The sequence below is a fragment of the Myxine glutinosa genome, chromosome 12 (assembly GCF_964187855.1).
Source record: "Myxine glutinosa chromosome 12, kmMyxGlut1.1, whole genome shotgun sequence".
NCBI lineage: Eukaryota > Metazoa > Chordata > Myxini > Myxiniformes > Myxinidae > Myxine > Myxine glutinosa.
The window spans coordinates 85,294,956-85,320,137 of NC_136272.1; the positions used below are offsets into that span (position 1 = coordinate 85,294,956).

Here is a 25,182-nt window from a genome sequence, read left to right on the forward strand (position 1 = left end):
CCTTCCTATATCCCACCATCCCACCTCTCCTTCCTATATCCCACCACCCCACCTCTCCTTCCTATATCCCACCACCCCACCTCTCCCTCCTTTCATCAGCATTTTATGCTTACTTTGCATGTACTTTCATCGATCACATTCACTGCAGTCACTTTTCATGCAAAAATATTGCTGAATTATTTTCATTTTTAGTATGACACCAAAATATGTTTGACCTTTATTTAGCAAGCTAGAAAGTGTGCACATATTGCAACATATATATGCATCACACTGGTGTGGCACATGATGACATCATTGAAGTGCAGCGATCTCACAAATGCCATAAATAAGTGTGAAGTAAGAAATCACAGTTTTCTTGGAGTGAGGGTGGGAGAGGGTCGTAGGACTAAAGATAACTTGAGGAAAGGTTATCCATCATCATTTTCAAACATGGCACTCTTCTATATCTGTTTGTTTGCCTCTCGCCCTTCTCTTGGTTTTGTAAAAAAAATTTTTGTTATTTCATTAACTGCTCCCTGATGTATGAAATGTAAGTAATTCCACTGAACAGTAACAATCATGAAAGTCGTTCTTCCTGTATAATGCACAATACTTGTAAATATTTAACTCCATGTACATATTCACTTCGGCAGCTTTTAAGGTGGACATGTCAATTAGCTGTACAATATAAAGACAAACTGGTTTATGGTAAAAATGTAAAGGATGGAACATTAATATATTAATTTGCACAGAAGTCAAACACACCTGCCTTCACGTGTGCAGAGCACCTGAATAATGGACGCAGAACATTGTCGTTTCTCCAACATACACAACGACCATTTGTACGATTTTCAGCCATGACTGTGCCATACATTTTTAAAATATTGCTCTAATTTTGTTGAGGTAACAACACTTTATTGAACCCTTGGCTCTCCTCTACCATCAAGACCTTATCAACAGGGGCCAACTGATCCAGAGGTGCCTTTTACCAAGTACTAAGGGCGGTCAAAGACTACTACCAAAGAGACACTCACAATCGTCTGAAAAAGGTGTTTTTTTTTTTTCTATACACAAGAATAAGTATGTATAATCCATTAAGAAAATATGTACCTGTCTTTATTTATATACGAGCAGGTGCATCCGCACGGGCGGGAGTGCCCTTCTCGGCCTACTGTTCCACCACAATGGAAAAATAACCCAAATAACATTGATGAGCAATCCGGGGGAAAAAAAAGTTCGAACTTTTTCTTGAAATTCTTCAAAGACATTTTGAGGAAAATCTAAGGAGGACCTCTGAGTATACCCTGAAATGTTAGTGTCGGTCGACCTAAGGGTCTCGGCTTATTTCCCGGACAAACAGACTCTGCCCTGTTTTAGATACTCCTCTTCATACTTCTTGGATGATCATATCTCGTTCAATGTACTTCTTGAATGCTCGACGCATGTTCGAACATCATGCACCGCATGATTTTGGATGATAGCTCAACGCTCGAACTATATATATCATAATAAAGAGTGATGACTTGTTACTTCAAACATATTTAAATGGCAGCCTCAATCAAAATGCAGGGTTATATATGATGATTTGTAGCAAAATCAAGTTTACTTCCCATTTCCGCAGCAATATATTCACAGCAGTTAAATATTGTGAAAAGCCAAAGCACATGTGGTAAAGTTGAAAATGGCACACTGTGTAGTACTGTAGTGGAATACCGTTGGCTGTGGGTACCTGCAGCGTGTGAGAGCTGTCGGAAAGCTTGGACCCCGCTCTCACCGTAGCTACCCTCGGAGGCAAGTGTGTTGACGTATGACCAGCCGAGCGCTCGTACCATGTCCACCATCGCCTGTGCCTGGTACGAATCCGGTGGGACAACCCGTGAGAAGAAGTCGTAGCGTGAGTTCTCACTCAGTTCTGGTGCGGTAGATGCATAGCTGATCTGTGGAATCTGGATTTAAAAAAAAGTTCGGTTGTTAACTCCTACAGGTAGTGTTAATGGAACTAATTTCTTCAAAAAGTTCAATATAAATCATATAGCTTGTGCAGAAAAATGTTCCATAAAATGTTATTTCTGTGCAGTCCTGTAGTTATGGGTATTTTAGGTGCATTGCCTTTTCAGAAGTATCCATCTTGGTGCTTCTTTCATATGTACCCTATGCCAAGTCTTTCCTATTTTTAAACAGCCGTGCTCCCTGACCATGAGTTTTACTTCCATCCCAGTCAGCCAACTTTGGACATCCTTTTGATCCTCTTTCAGCAAAGATTGAAGGCCCTAAATCTCAAATAGGAGTCTATAAGGCCTTTGTCTATTTTTCAATGGAGTACTGCTTTCCGCTATGGGGTGGGGCTCCAGCATCATGGCTGTCTCGCCTGGATTCTGTGGAATCTAAAGCTCTCAACACCATTGTAATCTCTTGCGATGAGGTGGAAACACAAGGTCTGCTGCTCTTACATCCCAATTAGGTCAGTGGCCTTTCTGTATTACTTGCGTATAAGACCCGCCGCTTCGCTGACGAGAATACCAATCTTTGCTACGATTGGCAATATATGGGGCAAGAACAAAAATGATTCCTGGGAGATCCTGCCCTCACTGATGACCGGTGCCGCAAGTTGGCAATTGCAGTTGCACCACGTGTGCCCATGTACCTACAAACAACCCTTCCTAGGTTTTTTTTTGCATCACAAAGCTTCCTACAAGTTCCTTGAATCCACCATCATTGGTTTCATTGAAAGCCATTAATCCATTCTCAAGTTATAGGATGACAAACAGACAGACGCACAGACACGGCTTCTTTTATAATGACTAGAATATAAGGCCTGTCGCTTCGCTGACGGATATACCAATCTTTGCTGCGATGGCTAATCTATGGGGGAAGAAAAAAGAAAGGATTCATGGGAGATCCTGCTCTCCGTGCTGAGATAACCAATGTCACATGTTGCCATTTGCAGTTTTTACTGTACCCATAATGTAGCCATCAAGGTATTTATTATTTATGGGTACAAATAAAGGTATTTGTCCATGTACCCATAAAAATAAATTAAAATAAACATTTTTGGGATCACAAACACTCGCAGGAATTACCCGAATCCACCGTAGTTGGATTTATTGAAATCCGTTAATCCATTCTCAAGTTATAACACGACAAACAAACAAACAAACAGACAGACAGACACGGCTCATTTTATAATATAGATTTCATCTCTTCTGGCTTAGCTCCCTTTGCTCCCTCAGCCATCTAAACATTCCCAGCAACTCTATACAGGATGTATTCACTCCTCCAGTAACCCTTTAAAAACCCAGACTGACTGAACACCTCGACTTTTTTGGTCCTTGCTTCTTCTGTATATGGAACCATCATCCAGAGACTGTGCTATCCCACTCTTCCTGCAATGCTTGAAGCCAGTGATGCATCCCCTTCTCCTGTCATCCTCAATCGTTACCCACATTTTATATAACCCAAATGAACCGTTTCAAAACCATTCCATAAAATTCAACATGTTATATTCAGAGGTATGGCTTCCAAACCAAAACCTCTGAATATAACTGCAGATTGCAGTGTTATATTCCCTCCTCTCGGCTCTCTTCCTGTTCGTTCATTCCCTTGATTATTGTGTCCCAGAGTTGCCTCACTACCCTACTCTCAGTTTATACCCTCTATCACCTTGCTCTTTCATGAGCATCAATATTGTGGAGAAAGTTTAAAAAAAACAAAAAACTTACCAGTCCTGTTATGTTGAATTTGATAAGATGAACAATTCAATAAGAATGATAAATAATTAAACAAGAAGACGTCATGCGGAGCATGATACTTGCAAAATCCGCCCTCCACCCCCAAGGAAAAAAATTCCATTGATACAGCAAATTGTCCATTTCATCAAGATTAAAATTGACAATCTTGATCAAAGCTCAGGTCAACAGGAAGAAAAGTGACGATTTTTCAGATGAAAAATGATGATTTTTTAAAGGTTGACCTTGAGTTGACCTTTGACCTTTTGCCCTCAAAATAGTTAGTTTCCCTATTTAGTGACTCAATGTGCAAATGCTGTTCAATTTTCAAGTCAATCGGATGAAAATTGAGGATTTTAAAAACTTGGCCTATGTTGACCTCAAAAATAGTTGGTGGTTGAATTCAGTGACCATCTTAGTATAATTCACCAAATGTCCGTCCATCTGTCTGTCTGTCTGTCCATTCGAAGGTACCACAAAAACTGCTGAACCGATCGCAACGATATTTTGTGTGGGTAATCCCAGGAGTAAAATAGGCTATTTAGTTTTCCCAATTTCAGCTTTGGTCTCCAGCATTCTCAGGTTTGGACTCCCGCATAACATTCGCGTTCGCATAACGTTCATTGTGATGATGTTTTCATTGTGACGATGTATGTGTTCACGGTAGTGTTTGATGTGACGGTGTGAACGTACTTTCGTAATGCTTTTCGTTTCGTAATCCTTTAATGAACGTTTAATGTTTAATGAGTGTAAGAATGAGCGTCATGAAATATAAATCGTTTAAGTGACGATGTTTTCATTGTGAAAACGTGCGGATCCGAAGGCATTGTGAAAACGTGCATCCTATATAAACGTGCGGATCCGAAGTAACACAGCAGCGTGTGCAAAGCGACTGAGAAACAGGTATAGCGGCCGCTTCCGCGTTACAGATTCGGCGCGCACTCTTCACACATAAACGTGTGACTGAGAAAGACGTGTAGCGGCCGCTTCCGTTTTGCCGATTTCAATCTTTTTTCAAACTGGGCACCATGTACTGTTTAGATTTTGATGATTTGCGTGTGATATGATTTAACGGATGTTTATATACTGAAACGCAAAAGAAACTTACCACCTTTGAAACCTTTAAATATCAACAATAACACTGCGTGTAGTAAATGTGTGAACTTATTTGTGGACAATAGTGTCCTCACTGTCAGACAAAACGGTCATGGATGGTCACTTGAACCTTCAATGGTCACTTCATAGCACAGCTGTTGAACAGCCCTTTTGACTGTCAGTGATTAGCCAAGGGGTACGGGATGATTTTAATGAGCTGCACGTGATGTCTTGATATTGGCTTTAAAAAGGCCAATGCAAAATGGGCATTTTGACCGAAATATTTGATTTCAATATGTCATTTGTCATTCAATAAAGGTGGTAAGTTTCTTTTGCGTTTTCGGTCTTTTTGAAGATGGTCAAAATGGTCAAATTTTTCGGTCAAAATGCCCATTTTGCACTGGCCTTTTTAAAGCCAATATCAAGACATCACGTGCAGCTCATTAAAATCATCCTGTACCCCTTGGCTAATCACTGACAGTCAAAACGGCTGTTCAACAGCTGTGCTATGAAGTGACCATTGAAGGTTCAAGTGACCATCCGTGACCGTTTTGTCTGACAGTGAGGACACTATTGTCCACAAATAAGTTCACACATTTACTACACGCAGTGTTATTGTTGATATTTAAAGGTTTCAAAGGTGGTAAGTTTCTTTTGCGTTTCAGTATATGAATCGTTTAAAATAAAAAAGCCTTCAATTTCTGATATTTTACCTTTTCATTTGGGCCTCCCAATTGAAGCCCCGCCCATAGGGCGGGTACCGTTGCTCGTATATGTAAATCATCTTAGAATTTCAAGTCAATCAAATTAAAATTGGTGATTTTAGAAATTAGGCCTATGTTGACCTTTTGGCCGATGTTCACCTAAAATATAATTTGTGGTTGAATTCAGTGACCAGATATGCAAGCCCTCTTCGAATTTCAAGTCAATCGGATGAAAATTGAGGATTTTAGAAATTTGGCCTATGTTGACCTTTTGGCCTATGTTGACCTCAAAAATACTTGGTGGTTGAATTCAGTGACCAGATATGCAAGGTCTCTTCAAATTTCAAGTCAATCGGATGAAAATTGAGGATTTTAGAAATTCAGCAAAGTTGGTGACCTTTGGCCTATGTTGAGCTTTTGACCTTTTGACCCCCAAAACAATAGGCTTTTCAATTGGGACGACCTATACAACTTGGTGAAGTTTCGTGACGATCGGTTTAGAATTGTCACCTGTAGGCCGGTGACAAACAAACAAACAGACAAACAGACAGACAGAACCACAAACGCAATCGACCAATATATTTGAAAAATCTTCGAATTTGCAAGTAATAAGATTAACGTTTGGATGAAGTGTAATTGCGCATTCAGTGTAATCGTGTTTGACATGTTCTGTGGAACGACATTTGGCAGTGATTAAAATTACAGTATTTGTCATTAGAGCATTTCACTGAAGTTCCACTGAAACGTCATCTGAGCCTTTCAATTTCATATTGGAGCCTTTAATATTTTCTATTCATTTATTTTTAACTTTCTATCGGGATAGGTTGTTTAAAAATTATACAGATCCCTCCATAAAACTCTATCATGCTTATCTCTCACTATGCTATTCCATAGTAATCCTTTTTTTCACGTTACCTCTGCGTTTCGACATTCATTCATATATTCTGCCACCGAAAGTGGACGTAGGTTATGTTTTCACCCCTGTTTGTCTGTGAGCACGATTTCTCCAAAAAAATTATGGACGAATTCGGATGAAACTTGTTGGAGAGGTTGGGTGTGAGACGAGGACGAATTCATTCGATTTAGGGTGACCATCTGTATACTGGAATTTTTAAAGCGATTCTTCACCATTGAGAAATGCATGAGGCCAAAAACGACATATTGCACGATATATCAAAAGTTATGGACGGATTATAACAAAACTAGGTGGATGAGTTAGGTAGGTGACCAGAACAAGCCGATTAGATTTTCGTTCCAGAGCGGTTCCAGATCTGGCCTATCAGTGGGATACAACACATAAACTGTTCGGCCTGGCTGAGGTATGCTCTCTACAAAGAAGCAGCACATTCCATTTTTAGTCTTTGGTAAGACTCGTGCTACCTCCCAGAATCGGAGTGGATGCTTTATCCATGACTCCACCGACAATTAAAAGTCGGTATAAAAATATAAAGGATATTTTTGATTTATTTCATTATTCATTGAATCGATGAATTATTTATCGATTAATCAATTAATCGATTAATTATTTATTTTTTCCGATTAATTATTTATTTTAAAATGCTCCGATTTAATAATTATTTAATTATTTTTCAGAAGTTACCGCTTCGGATGAAACACCGTTGGTTTAGGTATGCTATTAGCCAATTGATTAAGAAATTAATTATTTTACGATTATTATTTATTTATTTAAATTGTTCAATTAAACAATCAATTATTGTGCGCATCTCCTTATTTAGATAGCGCTTAAAGCAAGTTGTTAATTCCTCTGATTATTTGGATATAGTGTTTTTTCAACTGCATGCACTTTTATTTAGTAAACATAACTATGACTATCGTTTTCACTTTCGTTGATATTTGAGGCCTTTTTCCATTTTGCTATGTGATTATATCCAGAAGAACATGCAAAGATATGCTGTATTCCAGATACGTCTGTAATTCTCTCGCCATTAAAAGCAAGTGCTCTTGTAAAACTGATTTTAAAATTAAATTGACCCGCTCCACTTGTGCCGCAATATAATTTGCATGGAAGCACTTGAAAACAATGATTTCCAATAGTTCCACACTGAATTGTTCCTGGATCATCACTTCCCTTATGTAAGGTTGTAATTTTGCAAAAACAATTAAAACTCAGTAAATGTTAATATTCTGGAAGGCAATGATTATAATGTGCTTTATGTCTTAATGTTAATTTATGATGGTAAAAAAAAACTCTTCCATGCGATGTCGTTTCCTCCAGGATTAGTCAATTTTGCGCATCGTTTACCTTGAGATCCATATGATCAACAAGCAACGGACCCTACGGATGTCAGTGCACTCATAACGGAGCATGACTTCATATGAACATGTGTTGCATGACGAGTAATGGACTGAGGCGACGTCACAATGTGCAGATGGATGATTGGCTTTAGGCTCTATTCACCTGTCTTTGTTCACATTTTGATAGCTTTGTGCATTGTGGATCATTTCTATGAGCTTAATGTTCTCCACCATTCCCTCCAGGTTACCACCTAATTCACAGTGTTCAGATTACCAATTACATCATGGCTGATGAACCAATCGGTGTCGATCTTACATAGACATGCTTATATATGTACGCTCTTTCACATCCTTCTTTCTCTTGCTGTGATTTACGTTGAGGAGTACAGCACGAAAAGCTTCAGTTATTCTTATTATGCCGTGTTTGTTTTCTTGCATTTTAAAATTATTTAATTATTCGATTAATCACCTAATTCATTAATTTTCAAAAAGTTACAGATTTGGATGAAGCAGTGGTAGTTTAGGTATGCTTTTAGCCAATAAATTCATAAATTAATTATTCTACGATTATTATTATTTTTATTTTTTTTCATTATTAATTACTTACTTATTTTCTTTCTCGTCTGAGCGATATCTCAGGCACCTTTTGAGCAACAACAACAAACAACAACATGCATTTTAAGGCCATGTTCCCTGCTAGAGCGGGGGTTAGCCTTGCGGTCCCCATGACAATCTTCTCCATTTTGCCCTATTTTCTGCATCTCTCCTTGTTAACCCCCTTGCCCGCATTTCTTCTTCCACCATCTTTAGCCAAGTCTTTCTCGGTCTTCCCCGTCCTCTACTTCCTTCTACATTAACTTCAATCACTCTTCTCAACCAGTCACTTTCATCCTTCCTCAACACATGACCAAACCATCTCAACCTGTTCCTCTTCACAGCATCAATCACAGGCAATATTCCCATCATCTTTCGCAATTCATCATTTGTCTTCCTCTCTCTCAACGATACTCCGCACATCCATCGAACCATTCGCATTTCCACCCTCTCCAGCCTTCGTTGCTGCTCTACGTTCATTACCCATGTCTCGCTCCCATAAATCATAACACTTCTCACACATGCAGCATACACCTTTCCCTTCAGCTTCAGCGACACTCTCCTCCTCATCAGCACGCCACTCAGTTCCCGAAACTTCTTCCATGCACATCTCACTCGAGCAACCGTTGCCGAGTCTGATCCACCTTCTCCATTCAGCATGTCTCCGAGGTAGCAAAATGTTTTCACACCTTCCAGCTTCACGCCGTCTCCAAGATCCAACTCAACATTTCCTCTATCTGCAGCTCCCTCTGTGCACACCTTACATTTGAATGTAGCTGCCACACTGGTTAATGACCCTCTCAGACCACTACATTTTTGATGAACCCACTCAGCGCACATTGTACATTGAATGGAGTTCACTCCGACACCCTTCCTGCACACAGCACACGGCCACTTCCCAGTTCTTTCCACCTCACCACATGCTTTACCACTTGCCATCACCTTTGTCTTTCCGATATTCACCTTCAGACCTTTTGTCTCCATACATTCCTTCCACTTGTTCATCTTTTCCTTCAGTCCATCCATACTTTCCGCAATCAACACTCATTCTTTTTTAATTTTTTTACTTTAATTTTTTAATTTAATTAATAAATTTAATAATTTTTTAATTTTTAATTTTAATTTTTTTTTTAATTTTTAATTTTAACTTTTGAGCGAGGAAGCTGATATTTGGACACAACAGTGATGAGGTGATTTGACTATAAAGGGTATTTTTGATTTATTGATTAATCAATTATTTATTTAATTATTCGATTAATTATCGATATTTATTCGATATTATATTATTCGATATTTATTCTGATGGTTAAACTGCCGAAATCTCGGCTCTCTGCTCACCTTCACTCTTTCATTCCTCTTTTCTCCCGCCTCTGGAACAAACTCCCTCACTCCCTTCAATCCCACTCCTCCCTCCAGGTCTTTAAAACAGCTGTTCACCACCATCTCTTATCTTCCCCCATCCAAAACCTTGATCTTTTCTACCCCCGCTAATTCACCCCAGATCCACCTTGTTTGAAATTCCAACTTCTTTCCTGGAAGTCCTGGCAGTGTCCATATGTTTTATACCTCTCCCACCGCCCCCTTCCCATGCCCCCCCCCCCCCCCCCAAAGCCCTCGCCCTCTCTCAGATCTCTCCATGTCTCCATGTCTCTCGGTCCCTGCTCTCAAATGTTGTGTTTGTGTCCTTCCCCCTCTCTCCCCATCTTGTCTACCGCTCCCGATGTTATATGTTTTATGTGTCGGTTTGTCTTTCTGTGTGATTAATGTTCGCTCTTTCACGAGCCTCGATCTTGTATACAAAAAAAAATTAAAAAAATAAAATAAAAATTACCTGATTTATTAATTTTCAAAACGTTACAGATTCGGATGAAACAGTGTTGGTTAATTAAGAAATTAATTATTTTACAATTATTATAAATTTATTTTAATTACACACTAAATCAATAAATTATTGCACTACACATCGTTCCCTCCCAATTCCCTCTCCATGTGTTGCAAGGCAGCATCCCTGGGCACTGAAGGCACCCTGGCAATGTCACGTGCTGGAGGATATGTATTTATTTATTTGGCATGGGGGTGGTATACTTTGAATGTAGCTCTACTTGTACACCGCTCCGTTCCTATTCCATCTCCAGGCGCTGCGTGACGCCATTGCCAGGCACCAAAAGGGAGTAATCAGTTTTCACTCCATTTGTTTTTTCTTTTTTTTTCTTGTTTGTCCAGGCGATATCTCAGCCATCCTTTGAGCTAAGAAGCTGAATTTTGGGCACAATAGTGAGCAAGTGCTTTGGCAAAAATAGTTTTTATTTTTTGGTTAACCAATTAATTGATTAATTAAGTATTTATTTATTTGCTTTCTCATCTGGGCAATATCTCAGGCACCTTTTGAGCTAGGAAGCTGATATTTGGACATGACAATTAATGACCAGGTGATTTGGCTGTGAATGATATTTTGATTTATTGATTAATCAATTAATCGATTATTTACTTATTTGATTGATTACTCAACTAATTTTCAAAAAGTTACAGATTCAGCTGGAATGGTGGTGGTTTAGGTATGCTATTAGCCAATTGATTCATAATTTCATCATTTTACAAATATTATTGATTTATTTTCATTATTAATCCTGGTGTGTACCCTGGTTAGAATAGGTACACCGTATCCCTGCGTGTCGTAAGAGGCGACTAAGAGGGTTGGCGTCAGGAAGGGCATCCGGCCATAAAAACATTGCCTCAAAAAGAGAACCATGACAATTACAACTCCATATGGGCAGGGTACAGCCCGAAGTGGAGATCGGTTTCTGAGGTTTGGGACATGGAATGTAGGGACAATGACAGGGAGATCAGGAGAAGTGGTGGAAGTATTGGTCAGAAGAAGAGTGGACATATGTTGTGTGCAAGAGACGAGATGGAAGGGAAATGGTGTGAGAATGGTGAAGGGTAGGCAGGGACAGAAATACAAGTTTGTGTGGCAAGGGTGCCCGGAGGGCGTGAATGGTGTTGGTGTCCTGTTTTCTGAGGAGTTTGTAGACAGTGTGGGGAGTGTGACTAGAGTGAGTGATAGGTTGATGATGGTGAAAATGATTGGAAAGCTCTTGGTGAACGTCATCTCGGGATATGCTCCGCAGGTTGGTCGGAGCGATGAAGAGAAGGACAAGTTCTGGTGTGCGATAGAGAAGCTGATGGAAAACGTGAAAGATGACGAAGTTGTTGTGGTAGGAGGAGACCTAAATGGACATGTGGGAAGGAGTATGGACGGTTTTGAGGGAGTTCATGGGGGTTACAGATATGGTGTGAGAAATGGAGAAGGTGAAAGGATTTTGGAGTTTGCTGATGGAGCTGATTTGTTGATTTGTAATACTCAGTTCCAGAAAGGGTATAATAAGCTTGTTACATACACGTCAGGTGGGTCAACGACAACCGTTGACTACCTGATGGTGCGTAGGCGAGATAGGGGGCACCTCCGGGACACAAAGGTGATCTCGGGGGAGGAGGCTGTTTCACAGCACCACTTGGTTGTCTGCGACATAAGGGTGAAAGGTGCGAGGAGAGCTCGGCGGGTGAAGTACCAACCGAGAATGAAGGTGTGGAGGTTGAAAGAGGTGACAGTAAGGGAGGCATTAAAAGAGAGGCTGATTAGGGTAGAGGATGATGTGGTTGAGCTTGAACGTGGTTGGATGTCAATGAAAGATAGTCTGTTGGGAGCCGTTGGTGAGGTATGTGGATGGACAAAAGGACCACCGAGGCACTCGGAAACATGGTGGTGGGATGATGAAGTTGGAAATAGGATTGACGAGAAGAGATAGAAGTTCAAGGAGTGGCAGAAGGCGAAGGGTACGGGAGCAGAAAAAGCAGAGCATGAAAGTTATAAGGCTGCAAAGAAAGATGTAGCAAAGGCGCAGGAGGCATGAAGGAAAATGTTCGGAGAACGCTTGGATTCGGAAGAGGGTCAGAGAGCAGTATTCAGGATTGCAAAGCAGATAGCGAAAGAGAGGTGTGATGTGATGGGGGTGAGTTGCTTGAAGGATGAAGTGGGACAAATCGTTGTGGACCCAGATGGAATTAAAAGAAGATGGAAAAGATATATGGAAATGCTGTTGAATAGAGAGAGAGAATGAATGGGGTGGCAACGTAGAGAGTAACTCAGTTTTAGGACCGGCAGAGAAGATAACTGAGAAGCAAGTTGAGGAAGCGATAAAAGCAATGAAGAGTAGTAAAGCGGGAGGGCCGACAGGAGTTGTGGGAGATATGTTGAAGGCAGCAGGAAGTTGGGGTGTGAAGAGAATGACAGAGATCTGTAATCTGGTGGTGAAAGAAGGCCGCATTCCAGTGGATTGGGAACTGAGTACCCTCGACCCTCTATAACAAGGGGAAAGGTGACCCTCTGGAGTGTGGCTCGTACCGAGCGATAAAGTTATTGGAGCAATGGAGCATGGAATGAAGGTATTGGAAAGGGTGTTGGAGAGGAGGATAAGGAAGAAGGTGAAGATCGACGAAATGCAGTTTGGATTTATGCCAGGAAGAGGAACGACAGACATGCTTTTTATTGTGAGGCAGTTGCAGGAGAAGTACATGGAGAAGAGGAAGAAGTTGTTTCTTGGGTTTGTTGATCTGGAGAAAGCATTCGATAGGGTTCCACGCGAAGTATTGACAGGGGCATTGAGGAAGTTAGAAGTGGAGGAATGGTTGATCAGAGTAGTGATGGCAATGTACAAAAGAGCGTGTACAGCTGTAAGGACGAAGGACGGGAACAGTGGTGACAATGGGCACAATACGCCCACTCGAGGCAGGACACAACTAGATCATATCAACTTCCCACCCAAATTTCATCAAGATCGGATGATATCATCGGGTAGTTATGCTGCGGACAGACAGACACACACACACACACACACACACACACACACACATGACGAATATAGTGGTCACTTGATAACTCGTGAACCAAAAACAAACGGACACACAAAACATATAATAAAGGGATCGGGAGACAAGATGGGGAGAGAGAGGGAAGCACACTTTCATGAGCCTCGATCTTGTAATCAAAAAAAAAAAAAAAAAAAGTACTATGTCCACTACTATTTGTAGCTGTGATGGAGGTGCTGGCTCAGAACGTAAAGGAGGGTTTACCGTGGGAGTTGTTGTATGCGGATGATCTGGTGTTGATTGCGGAAAGTATAGATGGACTGAAGGAAAAGATGAACAAGTGGAAGGAATGTATGGAGACAAAAGGTCTGAAGGTGAATATAGGAAAGAAGAAGGTGATGGCAAGTGGTAAAGCATGTGGTGAGGTGGAAAGAACTGGGAAGTGGCCATGTGCTGTGTGCAGGAAGGGTGTCGGGGTGAACTCCATTCAATGTACAATGTGCGCTGAGTGGGTTCATCAAAAATGTAGTGGTCTGAGAGGGTCATGAACCAGCGTGGCAGCTACATTCAAATGTAAGGTGTGCACAGAGGAAGCTGCAGATGGAGGAAATGTTGAGTTGGATCTTGGAGACGGCGTGAAGTTGGAAGGTGTGAAAACATTTTGCTACCTCGGAGACATGCTGAATGGAGAAGGTGGATCAGACTCCGCAACGGTTGCTAGAGTGAGATGTGCATGGAAGAAGTTTCGGGAACTGAGTGGCGTGCTGATGAGGAGGGGAGTGTCGTTGAAGCTGAAGGGAAAGGTGTATGCCGCATGTTTGAGAAGTGTTATGATTTATGGGAGCGAGACATGGGTCATGAATGTAGAGCAGCAACGAAGGCTGTAAAGGGTGGAAATGCGAATGGTTCGGTGGATGTGCGGGGTATCGTTGAGAGAGTGGAAGACAAATGATGAATTGCGAAAGATGATGGGAATAGAGCCTGTGATTGATGCTGTGAAGAGGAACAGGTTGAGATGGTTTGGTCATGTGTTGAGGAAGGATGAAAGTGACTGGTTGAGAAGAGTGATGTTAATGAATGTAGAAGGATGTAGAAGACGGGGAAGACCGAGAAAGACTTGGCTAAAGATGGTGGAAGAAGAAATGCGGACAAGGGGGTTAACAAGGAGAGATGCAGAAAATAGGGCAAAATGGAGAAGATTGTCATGGGGACCGCAAGGCTAACCCCCGCTCTAGCAGGGAAAATGGCCTGAAAATTCATGTTGTGTGTGTTGTTGTATTTTCATTATTAATCACATATTTATTTTCTTTCTCATCTGGGCAATATCTCAGGCACCTTTTGAGCTAGGAAGCTGATATTTGGACACGACAGTGACAGTGATTTGGATGTAAAGGATATTTTTGATTATTGATTAATCAATCAATTAATTATTTTGTTGATTAATCTATTAATCGATTATCTATATATTTATTTTTTCAATGAATCCATCATTTCATTAATCTTCAAGAAGTTTCAGATTCAGATGAAACACTGGTGATTTCGGTATGCTATTAGCCAATTAAGAAATTAACGATTTCACGATTATTATTTATTTATTTTAATTACGCAATCAATCAATCAATTATTGTAGCCTACACCACTCCCTCCCAATTCCGTCTCCATGTGCTGCACTGCGGCACTGCCTGGCGACAAATGCGCCCTGGAAATGTCGCGCGCTGGAGGATGTTATTTATTTATTTATTTGGCATGCGGCGGTGTACTTTGAATGTATCTGTACTTGGTTTGTGCTTTTTTCAAATGTTTGTGTTTTTTATCTCCTTTTAAAACGCATCATGAAAGCGGGTTATACCACTGAGCCATGAGTGATATGAACTAGGTCCCTGCAGTTTTTATGGTGTTTTTTTTTTTACAACTGCTAATTAATTTACTTCACCACTCCTGCACTGCACATTTAATACAGAGCAAATTTGTTTGGCTGGGCTTGTGAAGCAGTGGTTATATATGGATGCTCCTGGCAGTCTAAGCCTGGAAACGAGAGGTCTACCAGTTCTCCCAGGTACATGTAGGCTCATTCCCAGTACCGTCCGGCAGACACACACACATACACTCTCACCCTCACCCTTACTGCTGCTCAGAATTTCTAAGAGTGCCTGCATGTCAGTTGGTCACGGGAGTGAATGAGCTATCCCATATGGCAGTGAGCTTTGAGATTGTCTGTGCATCGGACTGCACTTGCAATTGATCGGTGAGACATGAGGCATACACTACCCTGCATGCTAAGACGAATTGGCACGACTGACATTTCTCAACCATTCTCTGAAGTCTAAACATTCAAATTATTGTATTTACTGTCTGTTTTCTATCTACAGTCCCTGTACGTAATAAGAACTACCCAAGACAAAATCCTTCCCATTCTGTCAAGCCTTCATCTGAAAAAGGTGAAACAATACATAGAGAACCAACAGTGCATCAGTTTCCCATATATAAAGGTACATCGCATTGTGACCATCCACAATAATAATTAAATGTGCTTGACCAAAAAGCTTTCACAAGGTTTTGAGACTGTAGACTTTGTAGAAATGACTCTAAATATTTTTTTTGATCATAACTAAAACACCACAAAAACTCATAAAGCACATATGACAAGGTCATCAAACTTTATTACATTATGGTACATATTTAACAAATGATTGATGTTCAACATCTGAGTCCATAAGCTAGATATTGGACCTTATATATATATATCGTTTACCTTAAAAGGAAAAAAAAAAAGAAACAAAAACTTTGCTTTTCATGTTTCACAGCTAAGCATCAAGTAAGTTCTGAGGAGATTACGGCTGGCTCAATGGCGCAGTGGACTGTTGACGCGTAATCAATGGAGGTTCCTGGTTCGAGCCCCGCATTGTCAGGATCTTTTCACACCTAGCCCCTCGCAGGAATTTGATTCCTGTTTCTAAAAAAACATATATATATATATATCTTTTACCTTAAAAGGAAAAAAAAAGAAACAAAAACTTTGCTTTTCATGTTTCACAGCTAAGCATCAAGTAGAGACAAATTGTTGACCTCTCTCTTCTACCACATCCTTTCTGGTCTTCCACCCCTTGCCCTTTCTGGGCCGTCTTCCCTCCCCCCACCCACTATCCTTCCCCTCCACTTCCCCTCAGCAGTCCCTTGGGACTGCCAATGGCAACATGTAACCCAGTGCTATCTGCCGCATGGTCGGGTTGTCGGCTACAAAACCGACAACCCTCGCTGGCCTTGCTCGTGGGGAGTGTGGCTGTGACACCCTGCCAGGACCAAAAACGACACCTGTCAAAGGGCGGATGATTAGTTAAAGATAAATTGATAAATTAATTAAAGTTAAGTAATGTTAAAGTAAAGCTGGTAAAGAATGCTCGGATTGGAAATGAAAAGAAAAGCAATGCCTCAACCAAAGTCCGTGTGTACACGTTTGGAAGCTTAATATGTGAAAACAGAAACATTTCGGGAGCATCTAAGTGAAATGAAGTTTGTAACTTCTGAAGATGTAAATAGGATGTGGACTCAAATAAAAAATATTTGTGGGATAAGCACTGGCAGATTTCGAGGGGAATGAGAAACATGGTGGTGGAATATTAGAGTCCACGAAATGCTCAAGCATAAGAAACTTCCAAAAAATGGCAAAAGAGTGAAGACCCTCAAGATAAAGAAGAATAAAAAAATTAAAATAAAGGAAATAGCAGTAGCAAAGAATGAAGAATAGGAAAACGCTTAACCTCAAGCACATCAGAAGGCAGGAATACCATTTTCAAAGTATCCAGGCAGGTGGTGAAGGATACAAGAGATGTGGTAAACGTTAATTGTTTAAAAAACAAAAATGGGCATCTCCAGTGAAAAAGATGATATTGATAAGGAATGGATTAAGCTTTCTGGGAAAAGCTCATGAATGAAGAAAAACAAATGTTCGAATGAACTAGAACGTAATAAAGTTGAAGGTACAGAAGAGGAGATATTGAAGAAGAAGAAGAAGAAGAAGAAGAAGAACCAGCTTGAGAAGATTAAACAAAGGAAAGGCAGAACGCCCAAAAGGATTCTCAGTCAAAATACCAGAGCTAGGTGGCTGGACATGTCGGCATAAACTGGATGATGAAGTTGTTTGAAAAGATCTGGGAAGGAGTGATCCCTGAAGACTGGGCCCTAATCCCTCCTCCTTCCAAATTTCCAGGTTTCCCTCCTGAGTTTCCTTCTGTATCCATCTTGTTTACCCCCATGCATTCTCCTGCCCTACATTCCTCGCCACACCCGTAGTTTGTCCACCTCCCTCCTCTTGGCCTTCGGCTCGACTGTTGGTGTTTCCCCCTCTCTCTACTGTTTATTTTGTCCTGTTGCGTCCTGATCCGTTCAGTGTACCAATACAGTACCAGCTTTTCCAAGAGCCTCGACTATGTGTACAAAAAAAGTTACACCTGTTCAAGATGAAGAGTGACACTTTGTTGAAGGTAACAAATGCACCCTTTGCTATGTTCTTCTAACAAGGGAGTTAAACTAATTGAGCAGACATTGAAAGTGTTTGAAAAGGTGATTGAAAGAAGACAAAGAACATTTGTAAATATAGACAACAAACAGTTTGATTTTATGCCAGGAAAATCAACAAGAGAAGTGATTTTTTTTTGAGACAATGCTAAGATAAATATTTGGAAAAGAAAAGGAAAATGTATCATGTTTTAATTCACCTAAAGAGGGCATATCATGGAGTACCAAGGACATTTGTTGAATTGATTAACCAAGAACGGCAAGGCTGTCAGACCCTCACAGAAGGCAACTTGTGCCTAAATGAATGGTAAAAGTAGTCATGGGAATGTATAAAAAAAGCAACCAAGAACTATGGTAAAGGCCAACTTGAGATGAATTAAAATGTTAGAAGTCAACATAAGATTACACCAGGGATCAGTTTTAACTCCTTTACCGTTTGTAGTACTGATGAAGAATTGACGACGAATGAAAGATTGACATTCCCATGCGACTTATGGGGCAATGATGAATTGGTATTGAATTCTGAAAGTGAAAAAGAACCAAAAGAGATGTTTCAAAAATGGAAAAATGCAACAAAGAAGAAAGGCTTACACGTCAACATTAATAAAAACGAAGTTTGTGGTGAGTGACAAAGAAAGAGAAAGGAAAGAAAGCGGACAATGGCCTTGCTGAATATGCGAAAAAGGAGTTGGAAGGATCTCAATTTGATGTCGGCAGTTATAGATGGTGTCACAAGAGGTGCAGTGGTATCACTAGAAATTTGGTAACAAAAGCTGAGATTTTAATATGTAAAATGTGTGAGCATTAATCATTTCAAGAAAAGGTTGTACGAAAAGCAATGCTCTTGAACTCAGAATTTAATTTTTAAAAGGTCAAAATTTTGTGTGCCCCTTTTATACATGATAGAGGCTTCAGGAGGAGCAGTATTAGCCGATAGATCAGGAACAAGTGAAGGCAACTGAGTGATATCATGAAGCACGGAAACAATCCATTACCAGTAAAAGTTAGAGTTCATAAAGCCTGTATCTGACCGGCATTGATGTATGGAAGCAAACGTAAGCACTGTGGATCACAGATGTAAAAATAATGGAAGGAACAGATGAGAATGGTACGATTGTCTCTAAAAGAAAGGATACCGAGATTGGTAAGGTCATGCCCAACAAAGGTCAGAAGATGAAACTGTGAAGAAAGCAATAAAGTTCAAGATGGAAGGGTCAAGGAAGAAAGCCCTTCCAAAAAGACATGGATTGGAAATGTCAAGAAAGATATGGAATGCTAGCATTTGCATGAAACTGAAGCAATTGATAGATCTGTGTGGAAGAATGCCATCATTGATCAAACCACCTTTCTGTCATAAAACAGTGGTGGTTGTTGATGTTTTCTTATCATCCTACAAGGCATAATCAGGACCTTTGGTGCAGGAGGAAGCCATTCGTCCCATCATGTCCGCTGCACAAATACCACTACATGGCCAGAAGTATGTGGACACCTGAACATCACACCAGTATATGCTCGACGAACATCTCATTCCAAAATCATGGGCATTAATATGGAGTTGGTCCCCCCGTTGCTGTTATAACAGCCTCCACTCTTCTGGGAAGGCTTTCCACTAGATGTCGGAACATTGCTGTGGGGATTTGTTTCCATTCAGCCACAAGAGCATGAGTGAGGTCGGGCACTGATGTTGGGCGATTAGGCCTGGCTCGCAGTCGGTGTTCCAGTTCATCCCAGAGGTGTTCGATGGGGTTGAAGTCAGGGCTCTGTGCAGGCCAGTCAAGCTCTTCCACACCAATCTCGACAAACCATTTCTGTATGGACCTCGCTTTGTGCATGGGATCATTATAATGCTGAAACAGGAAAGGACATTCCCCAAACTGTTGCCACAAAGTTGGAAGCACACAATTGTCTAGAATGTCTTTATATTCTGTAACATTAAGATTTCCATTCACTGGATAAGGGGCCGAGACCGAACCATGAAAAACAGCCCCAGACCATTATTCCGCCTCCACCAAACTTTACAGTTGGCACAATGCATTCGGGCAGGTAGCGTTCTCCTGGCATCTGCCAAACCCAGATTCGTCCGTCAGACTGCCAGATGGTGAAGTGTGATTCGTCATTCCAGAGAACGCGTTTCCACTGCTCCAGAGTCCAATGGCGCCGAGCTTTACACCACACAAGCTGATGCTTGGCATTGCGCATGGTGATCTTAGGCTTGTGTGCGGCTGCTCGACCATGGAAACCAATTTCATGAAGCTCCCGACAAACAGTGGTTGTGCTGACGTTGCTTCCAGTGGCAGTTTGGAACTCAGTAGTGAGTGTTGCAACCGAGGACAGACGATTTTTACGCTCTACGCGCTTCAGCACTTGGCGGCCCCGTTCTGTGAGCTTGTGTGGCCTCCCACTTTGCGGCTGAGCTGTTGTTGCACAATAACAGCACTTGCAGTTTACCGGGGCAGCTGTAGCAGGGCAGGAATTTGACGAACTGACTTGTTGGAAAGGTGGCATCTTATGACGGTGCCATGTTAAAAGTCACTGAGCTCTTCAGTGTGTCCCATTCTACTGCCAATGTTTGTCTATGGAGATTGCATGGCTGTGTGCTTGATTATATATACCTGTCAGCAATTGGTGTGGCTGGAACAGCCGAATCCAGTTATTAGAAGGGGTGTCCGCATACTTATGACCATGTAGTGCACCATCACCCATCACCCATGTCATTGTGATCTTCATTGTCATTGCTGCTGCTGATGCTGCTGTTCTGCTTGTTCTTTGTTTCACCTCTTCCACGAGCCTCGAATTTATATACAAAAAGAAGAATCAGTAGTCTAAGTCAATTCAAAAATTTTCAGACTAATCCCCTACCTCCCCCCGTCGAACAAAATCTACTCACTTTAGTAGGCTTTGCTCGTGTAACTCAGATAAAAGCAAATGGAATGTCACTTCTCACATGATAAAATATTAACATGGCTGCCAGTGTGCTGTTAGCCTGAGCAATTTCCATTCTGGTGATGTACAGGACAGGTGCAGCATCGTATTAGTGATGTCAGTTGGAAAGCAACCGCGTCCAAAAGTGCTGTTGGTGTTGTTCAATAAAAAAAACATCAACAACTTTGGGAATTATTCATTCGAGTTGTTTAACAAACTGATACAACCAACCCGGTGTAATTTCATCAGGCAGTCTAATTGATAACGAGTGTTCCTGTTCTTATTAACCACCATATCCAAACGCAGAGGTCACACACAAGACAGGTGGCCACAAAAGCAAAAACATTTTAAGGGAAGCAATGAGTTAATTTAACTCAGGCCATTTGATGCTTTCATCAAGACTGTCAGTCTGTTTATGAGATGCTATTTTCATGTCATTTATAACATATTTGAAAATGCCTCCCAATCAAACCGGTGATCCATGACCCATTCTGTCCGTTTAAAGGTTACAGGAAAGTTTTGGATTCGTTTATTTCATCAGCGACCAGGAGGTGTTTGATGCAATCAGACATGGGACTTTGATAACACCTTACACCTGAAGGAGATGGTGATCCCTCCCATCTATTTGCTGGCTCTGTTTTTACGCACAAAATAGCGAAGCTTCCAATCATAGAGTAATTTTAACTTGTGGGTCTGATTAGCTTGAAGAATGCAATTCAAGCTCGATTCGTTGACATGTGTTTATCCAGCTTAGAAGACAGGTGAAATCAATAAGCTCCTGACAAGGCAGCGCATTGAAGTCACACACACACAGCAACCGTGTGCAGAGAAGACTTTGGAACTACTTTTTGATTTTCTTTAGCTAGAACTTTTGGCAGACAAAATAGATAATTTAAATAGAACTGCACTCGCTAGAGCGCATACCTCTGACAGGCTGAACATTTTGCATTTTGTATCTTTCTGATAGACAGGATCGGGATAGATTTAAGCAGGATGGATCCGCACCTTAGCTGAAATTGAATCGATTTGTTCTTATAACCTGCCCAACTCATCCATCGAGTTTCGTCCGAATCCGTCCACACGTTTTGAGATACCGTGCTAAATATCGTTTTGGCCCTATAACTCAAAGGTGAAGAATCACTTATATAATTTTTATTTAATTCTCACATCTGGATCCGCATCTTCACCAAAATCAAATAAATTCGTCCTTGTCACAAACAACCTGTGCATCAAATTTCGTCCGAATCCGTCCACACGTTTTGAGATACTGTGCTACATATATATAGTGATGTTCACTGATATCGAACTCAATTCATGGACAGTACTGTGTTAAACTTCTGTACGTTTTCCAGAAGTATCTCTTTATTTTGCACATTAGCCAATTTTTTTTTTAACAAAAACAAAAGTTAAATTACGACTGGGATTACGGACAGTAAAATTACAGTTCAATACTTCGTGTAACCCCCACGAGCATTCAAGAGAGCACGTACACGTCGAGGCATGCTGTTCACGAGATTTGCCAAGGTTTGGACAGGAATCGCTTGCCATGCAGTGACAATAGCCTGCTGCAATTCACGCACAGAGGTCGGCTGCTGGTCCAAGTGGTCGATTTGACGCGTTAATTCTGCCCACAAGTTCTCTATCGGATTCATATCCGGGGACATGGCAGGCCACTCCATATGCTCTACACCATGGTCAGCAAGAAAGTGTTGGATCATGTGAGCAGGATGAGGCCGTGCATGGTCATCTTGGAAGACAAAGTTTCTTCGAAAGGCTGCACGAGCAAATGGAAGCAATGTTTCTTCCATAATGGCCCTGTACTTGAACTGGTTCAGGTTTCCATTCAGAACAACCAGGTCAGTTTTGCCCCCTGCATGAAAAGCAGCCCAAACGGTCACCCCACCACCCCCAGCTTGGACTCTTGGCACTATATAATCTTTGTTGTAGGCTTCATGCACTTGTCTGCGCACTCGGACACGGCCATCTTGACGATAGACCAGAAATCTAGACTCGTCACTGAAGATCATGTGATTCCAGTGTCCTGGCTGCCATTTACGGTGCTCTCTGGCCCACTGCAATCGGCGCTGGCGTTGTTGTCTGGTCAGGTGTGGCTTTCTCAGGGGACGCCTGGCACAATAGCCTGCTTGAACCAGTCGTTGGTTGACTCGCCTTCTGGATACAGGCACATTTGTCAGTTGCTGCCACTCAGCCCTTATCCGATTAGCTGACTTGGTACGGCCATTGCGGACTAACCGGTGCAGCTGGCGATCATCCCTCCTGTGGTTCTGCGGGGACGTCCTGGCCTCGGTATTGGAGTAGGGACACCCCTCTGAGCATTTCGTTTCAGGATCTTTGACACCTGACCTTGAGTGATGCCATACTGCCGAGCAATAGCACGCTGTTTCATGCCGTAATTTCGTAAAGCCACCACTCCATGACAAACAGCATTGTCGAGTTGATGGACTATCTCCAGAGGAAGCGGCAATAACCTTTGGAGATGTGCAGCAGTTGTTTTCCACTAATACAGAACGCAACAACCCTTGTATACCCGACTGTGAAGCCAATCATCAAATGCACCTGTCCGTACATTTTGCCACACCACCTGTGATATAATCCTGTTGTTGACTTCTTGCTGTGACAGACAATCAGTGACATGGTTCTTTCAACAAATAAATCACCAAAGTGTAATAAGAAACTCACCAGATTGATATACCGAGTGAAGAAAGTAAACCAAAGGCAAGAAAAAAAAAATATTCCATATTAAATGCCAAGTCTGTATATATATATATATATATATATATATATATATATATATATATACTAGCTTGGTGAGGCGAGCGCGTCGTTACTGAGTAATGGGCTTATTTTAGCTGAGGATAATGACTGTACCTGAGTTGCTGTGTTGTCATGATTTACACCAATCATAATACAAACAATTATTTTGCACAAATGTATTTGTTGTGTTTGTGATATTACATTTTTATAGGCAATTTAGGTTGAAGATTTAGGTTGAATGTTTTCTTTTTTTCAAGAAAGAACCCCTCAGCACATACATGGGGGAGGAGTAGGTGCAGACTGGAAGTTTGGGACGATTACACCTCACCACCACGAAATTTAAAACACCTCACAGCCACGAAATTAAAAACACCTCACCACCACGTCATTTAAAAACACCTCACCACCACGTAATTCAAAACACCTCACAGCCATAAAACACGTAATAAAAACACCTCACCCCCACAAAATTAAAAACACCTAACAGCCATAAAACACGTAATTCAAAACACCTCACCAGCAAGTAATTCAAAACACCTCATCACCAACTAATTCAAAACACCTCACCACCACGTAATTATAAATACCTCACCACCACATAATTAAAAACACCTCACCACCACATAATTAAAAACACCTCACCACCACATAATTATAAATACCTCACCACCACATAATTAAAAACACCTCACCACCACCTAATTATAAATACCTCACCACCACGTGATTTAAAAACACCTTACCACCACGTGATTCAAAACCACCACCACGTTATTAAAAACACTTCACAACCACGGAAACAAAAGCTTGAGGGAGGCGTTAAGTGACAACACAGACACTGCCAGATGTGTAGATATATAGATAAATGACTGTACCCGAGTTGCCGTTTTGTCATGGTTTACACCAATCATAATTCAAACAATTATTTTGCACAAATGTATTTGTAATATACGTTATATCACAATTTATAAACAATTGAAGTTGAAAAAAAAAAATTCCCCAAAAAATTCCCAAAAAAAAAATTGGAAATTTTTTCAAAAAAATACCCTTCGGACATACCGACGGGAGAGATAGGTGCATACCAGAAGTTTGGTACGATTTCACAAACGTTTGAGGGAGTAGTTCATTGACAAGGCAACAGAACACAAGACAACACAGACACTGCACAGATATATATGTATATCGTTTTGGCCCTCTCACTCAAAGGTGAAGAATCACTTATAAAATATATATTTAATTCTCACATTTGGATCCACATCTTCACCAAAATCGAATCAATTCGTCCTTGTCACAAACACAACCTGTGCACCAAATTTCGTTCGAATTCGTCCATAACGTTTTGAGATATCCTGATCACAGGCAAACAGACAGCGGTAAAAACATAAACCTGCGTCCACCTTCGGTGACAGACCTAATTACATAAAGGCGATTTGATCCACCAAAACTCTTGACCATTTTCCAAATTTTAATTAATGCATACCATCAAATAAAGGGTACAGACGCTGTTACTTGTATTGCTGCAGTTTTTTTCTCCTTTTATTTATCATTATTAAACTATAGAACCACCTTTAGAAGACCATTTTTCCCCGCAGAGCAGGGGTTGGCCTTTTTCGGGCACCGTGGTCCTTTTTTTGAAGCAATGTTTTGTGGCCGGATGCCCTTCCTGCTGCCAGCCCTGTTGGTCACCTTTTGCGACACACAGGGAATTACCAGTGAACTGGTACTCAATTTGCCGACCTCTGAAGGATGAC

At 41.1% G+C, this 25,182-nt stretch overlaps 1 protein-coding gene across 1 annotated transcript in view; it reads right to left on the reverse strand.

The window, feature by feature from the left end:
* The window catches only part of LOC137437562 (metabotropic glutamate receptor 6), a 676,955-nt gene that overhangs the window by 470,143 nt on the left and 181,630 nt on the right, over positions 1–25,182 (reverse strand). Inside the window, exon 3 of the mRNA XM_068131991.2 lies at positions 1,709–1,925. Coding sequence (XP_067988092.2) covers positions 1,709–1,925 — 217 coding nt within the window. The remainder of the gene's footprint in view (positions 1–1,708; positions 1,926–25,182) is intronic.